Source organism: Salmo trutta, chromosome 2 (assembly GCF_901001165.1).
Source record: "Salmo trutta chromosome 2, fSalTru1.1, whole genome shotgun sequence".
Taxonomy (NCBI): domain Eukaryota; kingdom Metazoa; phylum Chordata; class Actinopteri; order Salmoniformes; family Salmonidae; genus Salmo; species Salmo trutta.
The window spans coordinates 72,606,556-72,622,520 of NC_042958.1; the positions used below are offsets into that span (position 1 = coordinate 72,606,556).

General features: G+C 42.4%; 1 protein-coding gene across 2 annotated transcripts in view; it reads left to right on the plus strand.

Moving 5' to 3' along the window:
- Positions 1 to 15,965, plus strand: part of LOC115162640 (proline-rich protein 12-like) — a 61,654-nt gene that overhangs the window by 39,855 nt on the left and 5,834 nt on the right. For both annotated transcript variants that reach the window (XR_003869604.1, XM_029714124.1), the window contains exons 7-12: positions 4,684 to 5,195; positions 5,389 to 5,505; positions 6,066 to 6,196; positions 6,620 to 7,053; positions 7,843 to 7,962; positions 13,297 to 13,394. Coding sequence is in view for 1 of the 2 variants with exons in the window: in XM_029714124.1 (XP_029569984.1) it covers positions 4,684 to 5,195; positions 5,389 to 5,505; positions 6,066 to 6,196; positions 6,620 to 7,053; positions 7,843 to 7,962; positions 13,297 to 13,394 (1,412 nt within the window). In the remaining variant the exon portion in view is untranslated. The remainder of the gene's footprint in view (positions 1 to 4,683; positions 5,196 to 5,388; positions 5,506 to 6,065; positions 6,197 to 6,619; positions 7,054 to 7,842; positions 7,963 to 13,296; positions 13,395 to 15,965) is intronic.

Genomic DNA, 15,965 nt, shown 5'->3' on the forward strand with positions numbered 1-15,965 from the left:
CATCATGGCAAAGACACGGAGAAATGCATATGATGCAGCTTTCAAGTTGAAGGCGATTGATCTGGCTATTGGAAAAGGAAATAGAGCTGCTGCACGGGAGCTTGGTCTTAATGAGTCAATGATAAGACGTTGGAAACAGCAGCGTGAGGAATTGACTCAGTGCAAAAAGACAACTAAAGCTTACTGCTAATTTTTTATTTTTTTTTACAAGCCGTGTTTCGTTAAAGCCTATTTATTTTTGTTACAAGCCGTGTTTCGTTAAAGCCTATTTATTTTTGTTACAAGCCGTGTTTCGTTAAAGACTGTGTAAAGTTAATTTGTTTCAATGTACCGGTAGGCACCTGCGGCTTATAGACATGTGAGGCTTATTTATGTTAAAAATATATTTAAAAATGTCATTCAGTGGGTGCGGCTTATATTCAGGTGCGCTTAATAGTCCGGAAATTACGGTACTTTGTTGAAGCACCTTTGGCATCGATTACAGCCTTGAGTCTTCTTGGGTATGATGCTACAAGCTTGGCACACCTGTATTTGGAGAGTTTCTCCCATTGTTCTCTGCAGATCCACTCAAGCTCTGTCAGGTTGGATGGGGAGCGTCGCTGCACAGCTATGTTCAGGTCTCTCCAGAGATGTTCGATTGGTTTCAAATCCGGGCTCTGGGTGGGCCACTTAAGTACATTCAGTGACTTGTCCCGTAGCTACTCCTGCATTGTCTGTGCTGTGTGCTTAGGGTCGTTGTCCTATTGGAAGGTGAACCTTTGCCCCCAGTCTGAGGTCCTGAGTGATTTGGAGCAAGTTTTCATCAAGGATCTTTCTGTACTTTCCTCCGTTCATCTTTCCCTCGATCCTGACTAGTCTCCCAATCCCTGCTGCTGAAAAACATTCCGACCGCATGATGCTGCCACCACCATGCTTCACCGTAGGGATGTCACGCCTGGCATTCAGGCCAAAGAGTTCAATCTTGGTTTCATCAGACCAGAGAATGTGGTTTCTCATGGTTTGAGAGTCCTTTAGGTGCCTTTTGGAAAACTCCAATCAGGCTGTCATGTGCTTCTTACTGAGGAGTGGCTTCCGTCTGGCCACTCTACCATAACGGCCTGATTGGTGTTCTGCAGAGATGGTTGTCCTTCTGGAAGGTTCTCCCATCTCCACAGAGGACATCTGGAGCTCTGATAGTGGGACAATTGGGTCTTGGTCACCTCCCTGACCAAGGCCCTTCTCTCCCGATTGCTTAGTTTGGCCAGGCGGCCAGCTCTAGAAAGAGTTGGTTGTTCCAAACTTCTTCCATTTATGAATGATGGAGACCACTGTGTTCTTGGGGACCTTAAATGCTGCAGACATTTTTTGTTGCCCTTCCCCAGATCTATGCCTCGACACAATCCAGTCTCGGAGTGCAACAGACAATTCCTTCGACCTCGTGGCTTGGTTTTTGCTCTGACATGCACTGTCAGCTGTTTGACCTTATATAGACGGGTGTGCCTTTCCAAATCGTCCAATCAATTGAATTTCCCACAGGTGGACTCCAATCAAGTTGTAGAAATGGAACAGGACATACTTGAGCTCAATTTCAAGTCTCATAGTAAAGGGTCTGAATACCCTACAGTTGAAGTCGGAAGTTTACATACACCTTAGCCAAATACATTTAAACTCAGTTTTTCCACAATTCCTGACATTTAATCCAAGTAAAAATTCCCTGTCTTAGGTCAGTTTGGATCACCACTTTATTTTAATAATGTGAAATGTCAGAATAATACTAGAGAGAATGATTTATTTCAGCTTTTATTACTTACATCACATTCCCAGTGGGTCAGAAGTTTACATGCACTCAATTAGTATTTGGTAGCATTGCCTTTAAATTGTTTAACTTGGGTCAAATGTTTCGGGTAGCCTTCCACAAGCTTCCCACAATAAGTTGGGTGAATTTTGGCCCATTCCTCCTGACAGAGCTGGTGTAACTGAGTCAGGTTTGTAGGCCTCCTTGCTCGCACATGCTTTTTCAGTTCTTCCCAAAAATGTTCTATGGGATTGAGGTCAGGGCTTTGTGATGGCCACTCAATACCTTGACTTTGTTGTCCTTAAGCCATTTTGCCACAACTTTGGAAGTATGCTTGGGGTCATTGTCCATTTGGAAGACCCATTTGCAACGAAGCTTTAACTTCCTGACTGATGTCTTGAGATGTTGCTACAATATATCCACATAATTTTCCATCCTCATGATGCCATCTATATTGTGAAGTACACCAGTCCCTCCTGCAGCAAAGCACCCCCACAACATGATGCTGTCACCCCCGTGCTTCACAGTTGGGATGGTGTTCTTCGGCTTGCAAGCCTCCCCCTTTTTCCTCCAAACATAACGATGGTCATTATGGCCAAATAGTTCTATTTTTGTTTCATCAGACCAGAGGACATTTCTCCAAAAGAACGATCTTTGTCCCCATGTGCAGTTGCAAACCATAGTCTGGCCTTTTTATGGCGGTTTTGAAGCATGTGCTTCTTCCTTGCTGAGCGGCCTTTCAGGTTATGTCGATATAGAACTCGTTTTACTGTGGATATAGATACTTTTGTACCTGTTTCCTCCAGCATCTTTACAGAGGTCTACATTTTTTTTTATGAGGTCTTGGCTGATTTCTTTTGATTTTCCCATGATGTCAAGCAAAGAGGCACTGAGTTTGAAGGTAGGCCTTGAAATATATCCACAGGTACACCTCCAATTGACTCAAATGATGTCAATTTGCCTATCAGAAGCTTCTAAAGCCATGACATCATTTTCTGGAATTTTCCAAGCTGTTTAAAGGCACAGTCAACTTAGTGTATGTAAACTTCTGACCCACTGGAATTGTGATACAGTGAATTATAAGTGAAATAATCTGTCTGTAAACAATTGTTGGAAAAATGACTTGTGTCATGGACAAAGTAGATGTCCTAACCGACTTGCCAAAGCTATAGTTTGTTAACAAGACATTTGTGGAGTAGTTGAAAAACGAGTTTTAATGACTCCAACCGAAGTCTATGTAAACTTCCGACTTCAACTGTATGTATATAAGGTATTTGTTTTAAAAAAAATATTTAATAGATTTGCAAACACTTCTAAGAACCTGTTTTCACAGTGTCATTAAGGGGTATTGTGTGTAGATTGAGGAATAATAAAAAAATATATATTTTTCAGAATAAGGCTGTAACGTAACAAAATGAGGAAAATGTTAAGGGGTCTGAATATTTATCGAATGCACTGTATATAGTGAATAAAAATATAAATGCAACTTTTTCAAAGATTATACTGAGTTACAATTCATCATCAGTCAATCAAAATGAATTCCTTAGTCCTTAACCTATGGATTTCACATGACTGCAAGTACAGATACGCATCTGTTGGTCACAGATACCTTAAAAAGGTTGGTGTGTTTGGATCAGAAAATCAGTCAGTATCTGGTGTGACCACCATTTGCTTCATGCAGCGCGACACATCTCCTTCGGATAGAGTTAATCAGGCTGTTGCTTGTGGAATGTTGTCCCACTCCTCTTCAATTGCTGTGCGAAGTTGCTGGATATTGGCAGGAACTGGAATACGCTGTCGTACACGTCGATCCAGAGCATCCCAAACATGCTCAATGGGTGACATGTCTGGTGAGTATGCAGTTCATGGAAGAACTGGGAATTTTTCCGCTTCCAGGAATTGTGTACAGATCCTTGTGACACGGGGCCGCGCATTATCATGCTGAAAAATGAGGTGATGGTGGCGGGTGAATGGCAGGATCTCATCATGGTATCTCTGTGCGTTGAAATTGCCAATGATAAACTTCAATTGTGTTTGTTGTCCGTAGCTTATGCCCGCCCATACCATAACCCCACCACCGCCATGGGCACTCTGTTCACAACGTTGACATCAGCAAACCGCTCGCCCACATGACGCCATACACATGGTCTGCAGTTTGAGGCCGGTTGGACGTACTGCTAAATTCCAAACGGCTTATGGTAGAGAAATGAACATTCAATACTCTGGCAACAGCTCTGGTGGACATTCCTGCAGTCAGCATGCCAATTGCACTCTTCATCAAAACTTGAGATGTGGTGTTGTGTGACAAAATTGCACATTTTAGAGTGACCTTTTATTGTCCCCAGCACAAGGTGCATCTGTATAATTATCATGCTGTTTAATCTGATTCTTGAAAAGCCACACGTGTCAGCTGAATGGATTATCTTGACAAAGGAGAAATGCTCACTAACAGGGAGGGATGTAAACAAATTTGGGCACACTTTACATCTTGCATTTGTTTTTGTTCAGTGTAGATAATATATCTATTTTTGGAACCAGGAAAAAACTTTCCCCTTCTCATATCTTACAAGACTTTTCTTCATATTCTTGTTGTTTCTGCTCATGCCCCATTTTTTTCTTCAAATTTATTTTCACGAGTTAGCTCATGACAAATAATTATTTTAGCTTGTGGCTGTGCTGTTGCTGTACAATTCTGTCCTTGAATCGATTTCATATTGCACACAAAGTAAAGAACTGAGTAAAAGAAACGATGGTCCCATTGTTATGATGATAGTTCTAAAAGTTTGAACTGAATGATATTTATGGCCCACAACTGTGATCTTTACAGCTGTTTGGTTAATTTAAATGATACCTTATATACCTATTGATTCTTGAAGAAAATTACATTAGCACTTCTCTCCATATTCCAGCTTCCCTCCCGGAGTCCCAGGAAGCACCAGTCGCCCCCCCACCTCCCTCCGCCTCCCCCGCTCAATCCTTCTCTCCCTCTCCCCCGCCTTCCCCCTTACCTCCCCTCTCTCTCCCTTCATCACCCCTGCCGCCACAAGAAGCAGCACAACAGCAGAAGTCCCAACCTCTGAGCCCCCTCCCTCCTTTCAATCCCTCCCCTCTTCATCCTGCTCCCGCAACCCTCCCTCTCTATCCCTCCCCTCTTCATCCTGCTTCTGCCACCCTCCCTCTCTCCTCCCCGCTTCCTCAGTCATCCCCGGCCACAGAGTTCCCCAAGTACTCACCGGAGCCCCGCGCGTCCCCGGAAGAAGCCCCTGCCTCTCAGGTCACCTCGCTGCACGTGGCTCAGAAGCAGGAGGATGCCGCCATCGCCGGAGAGAGCGAGGAGGACGAGAGCGAGAGCGGAGGTGAAGGCATTTTCCGAGAGAGGGACGAGTTTGTGGTGCGTGTGGAAGACATTGCAACTATGAAGGTATTTGTGTGTTTGCGTGTATGTGTGAGTAAAAAATACATCACTAATCAACAGTTCAACAGTCGCTAGGTTTGATGGTTTGTCAAAATATTCCATCTGTTCTGTTTAGTGTGTGAGAGAATGTGTGTGTTCATATATGGTAGGTGTGTGTTCAGTATGTGATGTATCGACTCCCTCACCCCTCAAACCACAGCTGGCCCTGAAGACAGGTCGAGAGCCTCCCCCCATCTGGAGGGTGCAGAAAGCCCTGCTGCAGAAGTTCAGCCCTGAGATCAAGGACGGAGAGAGGCAGTTCTGTGCCACCAGCAACGTGAGTCAGTCCGTCTGTCCACCAAACACATGACTGTCACTGCTCAATGTCAACACAGAATGCATGTTTCTGTCTATCAACAGGGCACGCAACGGAAAATGTTTTAAAACATTTTGTAAAATTAAAATGAAATTAAAATTCTCTACCTGATTCAGTACCTTTTCCTCCATTTAGTGCCTAATGAACACGACCCTGATGATGTCTGTCTATGTGTGGTTGTTTGTTGCGTTACAGGTCGTTTTAGTTCTCAGAAGAGTGCTTATATCATATTAATATGATTCCTGAGATCTAAAATGGCCAAACTGTTTCTAGATCAGCACTCGTACTATTTTGTCTTTTTAGATTCTAACAAATGGACAGTGTAGTCCTGGTCCTAGATCAACACTCCTACTCTGAGACACTTTATGACTGCGGAACCTGATAAACTGTGCAGCACAACTGCAATAAAGATGACCTGGAACAGGCCCATTGATTTGTGTGGATCCCAAGATGGGTACTTATTGAACAGCTACTCATCAGGTATCCAAATAAACAAAATGGCTACTCTTTCTCTTCCTCAGTATCTGGGCTATTTTGGAGATGCCAAGAGGCGATACCAGCGCCTGTACGTCAAGTTCCTGGAGAACGTTAACAAGAAGGACTACGTGAGAGTGTGCTCTCGACGACCCTGGCACAGACCATCTGGACTGAGGTACCCATTAGTGGTTTTTATGCCTTCACTTCTCAAAGTTTTTCTTCCACCTTGTCATTGAACAATCCATAAGACAGTACTGTTCGAAAGATATGCTTGGAAGGTTTATTACTTGCACCTCAAATATACATTTCGAAGAGTGCTGTCCTGTTGAATGTCCATGGACAATGTTTAAGAGGAAAATACTAGCCTAAAGAGGTAACATGGTGTTTGCACTTTGATCTAGCCATCCAGTGTGTTCCAGAAAATCTGAAGTAGCCAGCATATTGAAAAATTTAGCCAGCTAGAGGGTGCGAGAGCATAACCCCCCCACTAAATGAGGGTTAGTAGTCAGCTATTTTGCTGGCAGAGGGCGTTTATGGAACTGGCCATCTGAAATACTGTTTCCTTCTCTTTATTCAAATCTCCACTCGTCTTCAACAGGCGACAGGCCCTCCCCAAAATAGCGTCCCCGCCTCCCACCACCCTGACCCCGCCTCGAGCCGAGAGAGAGCAGCGAGTGGCACCGCCGCGTGAGCCAGTGCAGCATGAACTGAGGGAGAGAACAAGGGCAAAGAACGAACAGCGAGAAAAGGCGACCGCGGGGTTGAAAGAGAAGCAGAGGGAGAAAGAGAAGAGGGTGCAGCCATCTCAGGAGAAGCCTGAGAAACGGGCCGCCTCGGTGGCAACGATGGAACGAGGGAAGGGGAAAGAGGAGAAGAAAGGAGGAGTGGAGAAAGAGAAGATGGAGTGCCCTCCCAAGTCGAAGCCAGCCAAGGTCAAGGCAGAGCCTCCTCTGAAAAAGAGGAAGAAGTGGCTGAAGGTCCCCTCGTCATCTGATTCAGACTCGTCCGAGGAGGCAGCCAGTGAGGATGAGAGTGAGAAGCCATTTTGTACCTATAGGGCCAGTTTCCCAGACACGGATTAAGCCAAGTCCAGGACTAAAAAGCATTATCAATGGAGATTCTCATTTGAAATCGCTTTTTAGTCCAAGACTAGGCATAAACTGTGTCCGTGAAAGTAGCCCATAATGTTTTTGATACTTTGTGAACCCATTTTGTACCGATTTATTGATAGCTACACCATACATACTATATAGTGCACTACTTTTGACCAGAGCCCCGTGGGCCCTGGTAAAAAGTAGTGCACTGTAAAGGGAATAGGGTGCCAGTTGGAATGTAGACCATATCTGTTTAGCCTATAAGTATGTGTTTGTGCATTCAAACTGGGTGGAGGGATTATGAGATGGTCGGGGGAATAATAGGTGTCTGTGTCTGCCCTCAATGAATGGAATAGAATGACTCAGGAGGGGAGACAAAAAGAAAATCTGTCAGGAATGTATTTGGCAATTAGGTAGAGATGCTGTGTATGTGTGTAGTGTTGTCACGATAGGAACACGCAATGCAGACTACACTATTTTGTCCTTTATGAATTGTACTGTATGTTACATATTGTGTGCTATAGCTTGGAAATCCATATATATTTTTTTTACTTTGTTACAACATAAGACAACATTATGCCCGTCTTCCTCAGTTTCCATACCATAATACGCCTGAGTATTTTGATACAGGTGTTGTGCCAACCCTATGTTTGTGTGTGTGTGTGTGTGTGTGTGTGTGTGTGTGTGTTGTCTACACCCTGTATGTGTGTGTGTAACCTCTGTGCAGTGCCAGTGCGAGGCGGGGTGAACAACCGGGCCATGCGCGAGATGTTCAGGAGCTATGTGGAGATGCTGGTCAGCACGGCCTTGGACCCCGACATGATCCAAGCCCTGGAGGATACAGATGGTGAGAGCCCAGAACACACACACACACACACACACACACGGCCCTGGACCTCGACATGATCTAAACCTTGGAGGACAGACAGTGAGAGCAGAACACACACACACATGACCCTGGACCTCGACATGATCCAAACCCTGGAGGCCAGACATTGAGAGCAGAACACAGTCAATTTCAAGGAAAATAACTTTTTTATTTTATTTTGATTTCGGAATAAATTAAAATGTGGCACTGACTCACCCATTGATTGATGATTTACCATTGTCTCAATGAAGAGTTCGGCGTTCGACGAGCTTGTGCGACATGCACGTACAGATACAATTCTGCTAGAGTTAGCGGCAGGTGGACAAGAAATATCCACCTCGTAGTACGGATGAAGCCTGAGCTGTAATGTACACCTAACTGAAGCTGGTTAGCTTTAGAAAACCCTGAGTAGATCTAGCTTCCTTCGTAGTACTGCCCCTTCCCATTTAAGCCATTGAAGTTCAAGGCCGACCGCAGTACTACAGGCATTGTTTGCAGAAAACAGGATCCCCTTCGTAGTCAATCTTCGAAGATGATTTTTATACCAAAAATTGCTTCTAGTACACAAGATGTACAGTATGTCCTTTGAACCGATTTTATTTAAAAATGGCACACAGAAGAAGTTAATAATAGTTGCTAATGGAAGCCCTCAGTACCCCAGTCAGCCTTCAACTTGAGTTACTCAATGAGAAGGGGCAGCACTGAGCTAGCCTGCAACGTCACTTCCTGGAGTAGCTCAAACTGCGCATGTTATGTGTCCATGAGACGCCATCTTAAACGACTTCATTTGGCTTCAATGCGCTATTGAGTCTTCAAATAGGAATGAATGGTGTCACGTGATCGATGGCTTTGTCCATTCATATACTGAACAAAAATATAAATGCAACATGCAACAATTTCAACGATTTTACTGAGTTACAGTTCATATAAGGAAATCAGTTAATTGAAATAAATAAATTAGTTACTTATCTATGGATTTCACATGACTGGGCAGGGGCGCAGCCATGAGTGAGCCTGGGAGGGCATAGACCCACCCACTTGGGAGCCAGGCCCACCAACTGGGGAGCCAGTTGGGCTTTATTACAGACAGAAATACTCCACCGTTTCATCAGTATTCCGGGTGGCTGGTCTTAAATGATCCTGCAGTTGAAGAACCTGGATGTGGAGGTCCTGGACTGGCATGGTTAGACGTGGTCTGTGTTTGTGAGGCCGGTTGGACGTACTGCAAAAATGGTCTAAAACGATGTAATGCAATTCTCTGGCAACAACTCTGGTGGACATTCCTGCAGTCAGCATGCCAATTGCACGCGCCCTCAACTTGAGACATCTGTGGCATTGTGCAGTTTTGTCACACAACACATTTTAGAGTGGCCTTTTATTGTCCCCAGCACAAGGTGCACCTGTGTAATGATCATGCTGTTTACTCTGCTTCTTAATATGCCACACCTGTCAGGTGGATGGATTATCTTGGCAAAGGAGAAATGCTCACTAAAAGGGATGTAAACAAATTTGTGCACAAAATTTGAGAGAAATAACTTTTTTTTGCATACGCACATTTCTGGGATCTTTTATTTCAGCTCATGAAACATGGGATCAACATTTTACATATTTTTGTTCAGTGTGTGTGTATATATGTAGTCATTGCAAGAGATGGCCCTTCTTTTGTTGACTAATAAGAAGGCTGCACCATTAGAATACAATTTTGCGTGGGCCCAATAAGCATTTTGGAGAAACGGTGTTTCACAGTACTATCATTCCACTATTACCGTAGAAATTACAATGCAAAAATATTACATAGCTCCTTTAATCAAATGTTATTTTGTGTTAAATAGTAATATTTAAACGCATTTCACACTACACATTTAGTAATGACAGGATGCATTTGAAACTTCACAAGCAGTAAAACGTTTCTGTGACTTAATGCGTTTTTATTTTTTGGATAGGAGTGGGGGAAAATGGCTTGTGCATTGATAAGCACACCAAAGACGACGTTAATATGATTAATAAAAGAAAGACGGCATTTCTAATAGCCTAGTTCCCACCAAAGCCAGCTGTATTTGCAGGATAACCTTTCATTTTGATTTCGGCAAAAATTAAAATGTGGCATGGATTACTATTTCAGCGTTGTCTCAATGAGGACTTTGGCGTTCGACTATCCACGTTCAACACGAATGCGCAGTTACAAGCTGGCTCTAGTTAATGGTGGTTGTATGATACATTTCCACCTTCGTAACATGGATGAAGGCGGAGCTGGAATTTTGAAGCTAACTGAAGCTGGCTAGGTTTAGAAAATCATGAAAAGATCTAACTAGCGTCGCAGTATACCCCTTTGGACCGGACATGACATGACACACATGTACTCGGCCCTGGAGGACACTGACAGTGAGAGCAGAACACACTCACTCACACGGCCCTGGACCCCGACATGATCCAAACCCTGGAGGACACAGAAGTTGAGTGCAGAACACACTCATTCACAAACATATATATATATATATACACACACACACTACCAATATTTTGTAAGAACAGCTGTATCTAACATACAATGCACACCAGTTGGCCTGGGTCATATTCATTAGGCAGCAAATGGAAGAAATTGGACTGAAACAAGGTGGGACTCTTTGGAAGTTGTTCAATAGGAAATGCTGATTTTGCGTTTTCTGTTACAAAACATTAAACTTTTTCCATGATGTGTCCTAATGAACAGGGCCCTGAATCAGGAGTGTGAAAAGTTACGGAATGTCCAGATAATCATATCTGTTCTACACAATATATGTCTATCTATCATGATAAAATTGGGAATCATGTCTGATCTATTCATAACATTCAGAATGTTTACCTCACTGAATTATACCCCAGTAGCATCTAGGGAGTTGGAGTTAGTCTTTCTGCCTCCCTTAGGGACGAATCCTAACTTACCCGTCATTCTTTGGGACGAATCCTAACTTTGCTATGCACCTTGGGGCAGAGAAATGTTTGCAAATCTGAAGGAATGGACATGCAGTTGAAGTCGGAAGTTTACATACACCTTAGCCAAATACATTTAAATTCAGTTTTTCCAGAATTGCTGACATTTAATCCTAGTAAAAATGCGCTGTCTTAGGTCAGTTAGGATCACCACTTTATTTTAATAATGTGAAATGTCAGAATAATAGTACAGAGAATGATTTATTTCAGCTTTTATTTCTTTCATCACATTCCCAATGGGTCAGAAGTTTACATACACTCAATTAGTATTTGGTAGCATTGCCTTTAAATTGTTTAACTTGGGTCAAATGTTTCGGGTAGCCTTCCACAAGCTTCTCACAATAAGTTGGGTGAATTCTGGCCCATTCCTGCTGACAGAGCTGGTGTAACTGAGTCAGGTTTGTAGGCCTCCTTGCTCACACATGCTTTTTCAGTTCTTCCCACAGATTTTCTATAGGACTGAGGTCAGGGCTTTGTGATGGCCACTCCAATACCTTGACTTTGTTGTCCTTAAGCCATTTTGCCACAACTTTGGAAGTATGCTTGGGGTCATTGTCCATTTGGAAGACCCATTTGCGACCAAGCTTTAACTTCCTGACTGATGTCTTGAGATGTTGCTTCAATATATCCACATAGCTTTCCTACCTCATGATGCCATCTATTTTGTGAAGTGCACCAGTCCCTCCTACATCAAAGCACCCCCACAACATGAGGCTGCCACCCCCGTGCTTCACAGTTTGGATGGTTTTCTTCGGCTTGCAAGTGTCCCCCTTTTTCCTCCAAACATAACGATGGTCATTATGGCCAAACAGTTCTATTTTTGTTTCATCAGACCAGAGGACATTTCTCCAAAAAGTACGATCTTTGTCCCCATGTGTAGTTGCAAATCGTAGTCTGGCCTTTTTATGGTGGTTTTGGAGCAGTGACTTCTTCCTTGCTGAGCGGCCATTCAGGTTATGTCGATATAGGACTCGTTTTACTGTGGATATAGATACTTGTGTACCTGTTTCCTCCAGCATCTTCACAAGTTCCTTTGCTGTTGTTCTGGGCTTGATTTGCACTTTTCGCAACAAAGTACGCTCATCTCTAGGAGACAGAACGCGTCTCCTTCGTGAGCAGTATGATGGCTGTGTGGTCCCATGGTGTTTGTACTTGCGTACTATTGTTTGTACAGATGAACGTGGTAACTTCAGGCATTTGGAAATTGCTCCGAAGGATGAACCAGACTTGTGGAGGTCTACAATTTTTTTTCTGAGGTCTTGGCTGATTTCTTTTGATTTTCCCATGATGTCAAGCAAAGAGGCACTGAGTTTGAAGGTAGGCCTTGAAATACATCCACAGGTACACCTCCAATTGACTCAAATGATGTCAGTTAGCCTATCAGAAGCTTCTAAAACCATGACATCATTTTCTGGAATTTTCCAAGCTGTTTAAAGGCACAGTCAAGTTAGTGTGTGTAAACATCTGACCCACTGGAATTGTGATACAATGAGAAATAATCTGTAAACAATTGTTGGAAAAATGACTTGTGTCATGCCACAAAGTAGATGTCCTAACCGACTTGCCAAAACTATAGTTTGTTAACAAGAACTTTGTGGAGTACTTGGAGTCATTAAAACCTATTTTTCAACTTAAGTGTATGTGAACTTCCGACTTCAACTATAGGTCTTGCAATATGCCAATGATTTGTGAGAAAGTGCAAGTTGCCTCATGCGTATCCCAAGTTGAGGACTTGACCCTAAATCATTCTGATTAGGAGTTAGATGTATTTGATAGAAAGGGATACTGTTGTATGATTTACACAATCGGTCCAGGCCGTGTTGGACTTGGTTGGCCTGGTTACACATTCACCTTAATTGCTGGAACAAGGTTATTAGAAACTGTCTGATTCAGCAGTTGCTTTGTGCTCATTTGAGAAAAGCAACTAGTGTGGTCATGTCAACTGTAATATGTCAGTAAAGAGTTTTGTAAGGGCCCAACGCTTAACATTAAATTGAACGGAAACTGTACCGTTCTGAATGACCAGTTGAAGAAAGTTGTGATTATGGTGGCTGAGAGATCAATTGTTTGGTGTTTTGAGATTTCAAATGGTCAAACCCCTATTGATCAGGCTACACCACGCCACACACACCAAACAAGAGCAAACATACCTTGAGGAATGTTGAAGAACAGTGTACATTGTTGTAGGAAAGTGTGTCGTTCAGTACAAACCGTTGCGCAGTGTATTAAAATATTTAATAAACTGAATATGCCCCTGGTTAGCCTCCCCAAGGGTTGGAATGATTAACAGCCGTGTGAAACATATCCATTTAATAATGTTTTGCTCTCCATCGGTTCCCTCAGATGAGCTGTACCTCCCCGGGATGAGGAAGATTGACGGCATCATTGTGGAACAGAAGAGGAGGCTGATGAGGAGAGTTAACATGGGTACTCAGCACCAGGTAACTGCTCTGAATATACTCTGTCTGTGTATATACAGTACCAGTCAAAAATGTGGACACACTTACTCATTTCAAGGTTTTTCTTTATTTTTACTATTTTCTACATTGTAGAATAATATTGAAGACATCAAAACTATGAAATATCACATATGGAATCATGTAACCAAAAAAGTGTTCAACATATCAAAATATGTTATTTTGTATTCTTCAAAGTAGCCACCCTTTGCCTTGATGACAGCTTTGTACACTCTTGGCATTCTTTCAACCAGCTTCACCTGGATTGTTTTTCCAACATTCTTGGAGTTCCCACATATGCTGAGCACTTGCTGGCTGCTTTTCCTTCACTCTGCGGTCCAACTCGTTCCAAACCATCTCAATTGGGGTGAGGTCGGGTGATTGTGGATGCCAGGTCATCTGTTGTAGCACTCCATCACTCTCCTTATTGGTCAAATAGCCCTAACACAACCTGGAGGTGTGTTTGGTCATTGTCCTGTTGAAAAACAAATTATAGTCCCACTAAGCACAAACCAGATGGGTTGGCGTGTCGCTGCAGAATACTGTGGTAGCCATGCTGGTTAAGTGTGCCTTGAATTCTAAATAAATCACAGACTAAGCACCATCACACCACCACCTCCATGCTTCAGGGTGGGAACCACACATGTGGAGGTCATCCGTTCACCTACTCTGCATCTCACAAAGACAAGTCGGTTGGAACCAAAAAACTCAAATTTGGACTCATCAGACCAAAAGACAGATTTCCACTAGTCTTATGTCCATTGCTCGTGTTTCTTGGCCCAAGCAAGTCTCTTCTTATTATTGGTGTCCTTTAGTATTGGTTTCTTTGCAGAAATTTCACCATGAAGGCCTAATTCATGCAGTCTCCTCTGAACAGTTGATGTTGAGATGTGTCTGAACTCTGTGGAGCATTTATTTGGGCTGCAATCTGAGGTGCAGTTAACTCCAATTAACTTCTCCTCTGCAGCAGAGGTAACTCTGGGTCTTCCTTTCCTGTAGCGGTCCTCATGGGAGCCAATTTCATCATAGCACTTGGTTTTTCCGACTGCACTTGAAGAAACTTTAAAAGTTCTTGACATTTTCCAGATTGACTGACCTTCATGTCTTAAAGTAATAATGGACTATCGTTTCTCTTTGCTTATTTCAGCTGTTCTTGCCATAGTATGGACTTAAACCTATTTGGTAAAATACTATCTTCTGTATTAGAGGTCGACCGATTAATCAGCATGGCTGATTAATTAGGGTCAATTTCAAGTTTTCATAACAATCGGTAATCAGCATTTTTGGACGACGATTACATTGCATTCCACGAGGAAACTGCGTGGCAGGCTGACCACCTGTTACGCGAGTGCAGCAACGAGCCAAGGTAAGTTGCTAGCTAGCATTAAACTTATCTTATAAAAAAAACAATCAAACTTCACATAATCACTAGTTAACTACACATGGTTGATGATATTACTAGGTTAACAAGCTTGTCCTGCGTTGCATATAATCAATGCGGTGCCTGTTAATTTATCATCGAATCACAGCCTACTTCGCCAAACGGGTGATGATTTAACAAAAGCACAATCGTTGCACGAATGTACCTAACCATAAACATCAATGCCTTTCTTAAAATCAATACACAAGTATATTTATGTAAACCTGCATATTTAGTTAAAATAAATTCATGTTAGCAGGCAATATTAACAAGAGAAATTATGTCACTTCTCTTGCGTTCATTTCATGCAGAGTCGGGGTATATGCAACAGTTTGGGCCGCCTGGCTCGTTGCGAACTAATTTGCCAGATTTTTACATAATTATGACCTAACATTGAAGGTTGTGCAATGTAACAGCAATATTTAGACTTAGGGTTGCCACCCGTTCGATAAAATACGTAACGGTTCCGTATTTCACTGAAAGAATAAACGTTTTGTTTTTGAAATTATAGTTTCCGGATTTGACCATATTAATGACCTAAGGCTCGTATTTCTGTGTTTATTATATTATAATTAAGTCTATGATTTGATAGAGCAGTCTGCCTGAGCGGTGGTAGGCAGCTGCAGGCTCGTAAGCATTCATTCAAATTTACTGCGTTTGCCAGCTGCTCTTAGCAATGCTTGAAGCACAGCGCTGTTAATGACTTCAAGCCTATCAACTCCTGAGATTAGGCTCGCAATACTAAAGTGCCTATAAGAACATCCAATAGTCAAAGGGATATGAAATACAAATGGTATAGAGAGAAATAGTCGACGTGTTATGATTCCTTTAATAACTACAACCTAAAACTTCTTAACTGGGAATATTGAACCAACAGCTTTCATATGTTCTGAGCAAGGAACTTAAACGTTAGCTTCCTTACATGGCACATATTGCACTTTTACTTTCTTCTCCAACACTGTGTTTTTAAATTATTTAAACCAAGTTGAACATGTTTCATTATTTGAGACTAAATAGATTTTATTTATTATATTAAGTTAAAATAAGTGTATTCAGTATTTTGTAAATTACAAATATATACAGTTGAAGTCGGAAGTTTACATACACCAAATACATTTAAACTCAGTTTTTCAAAA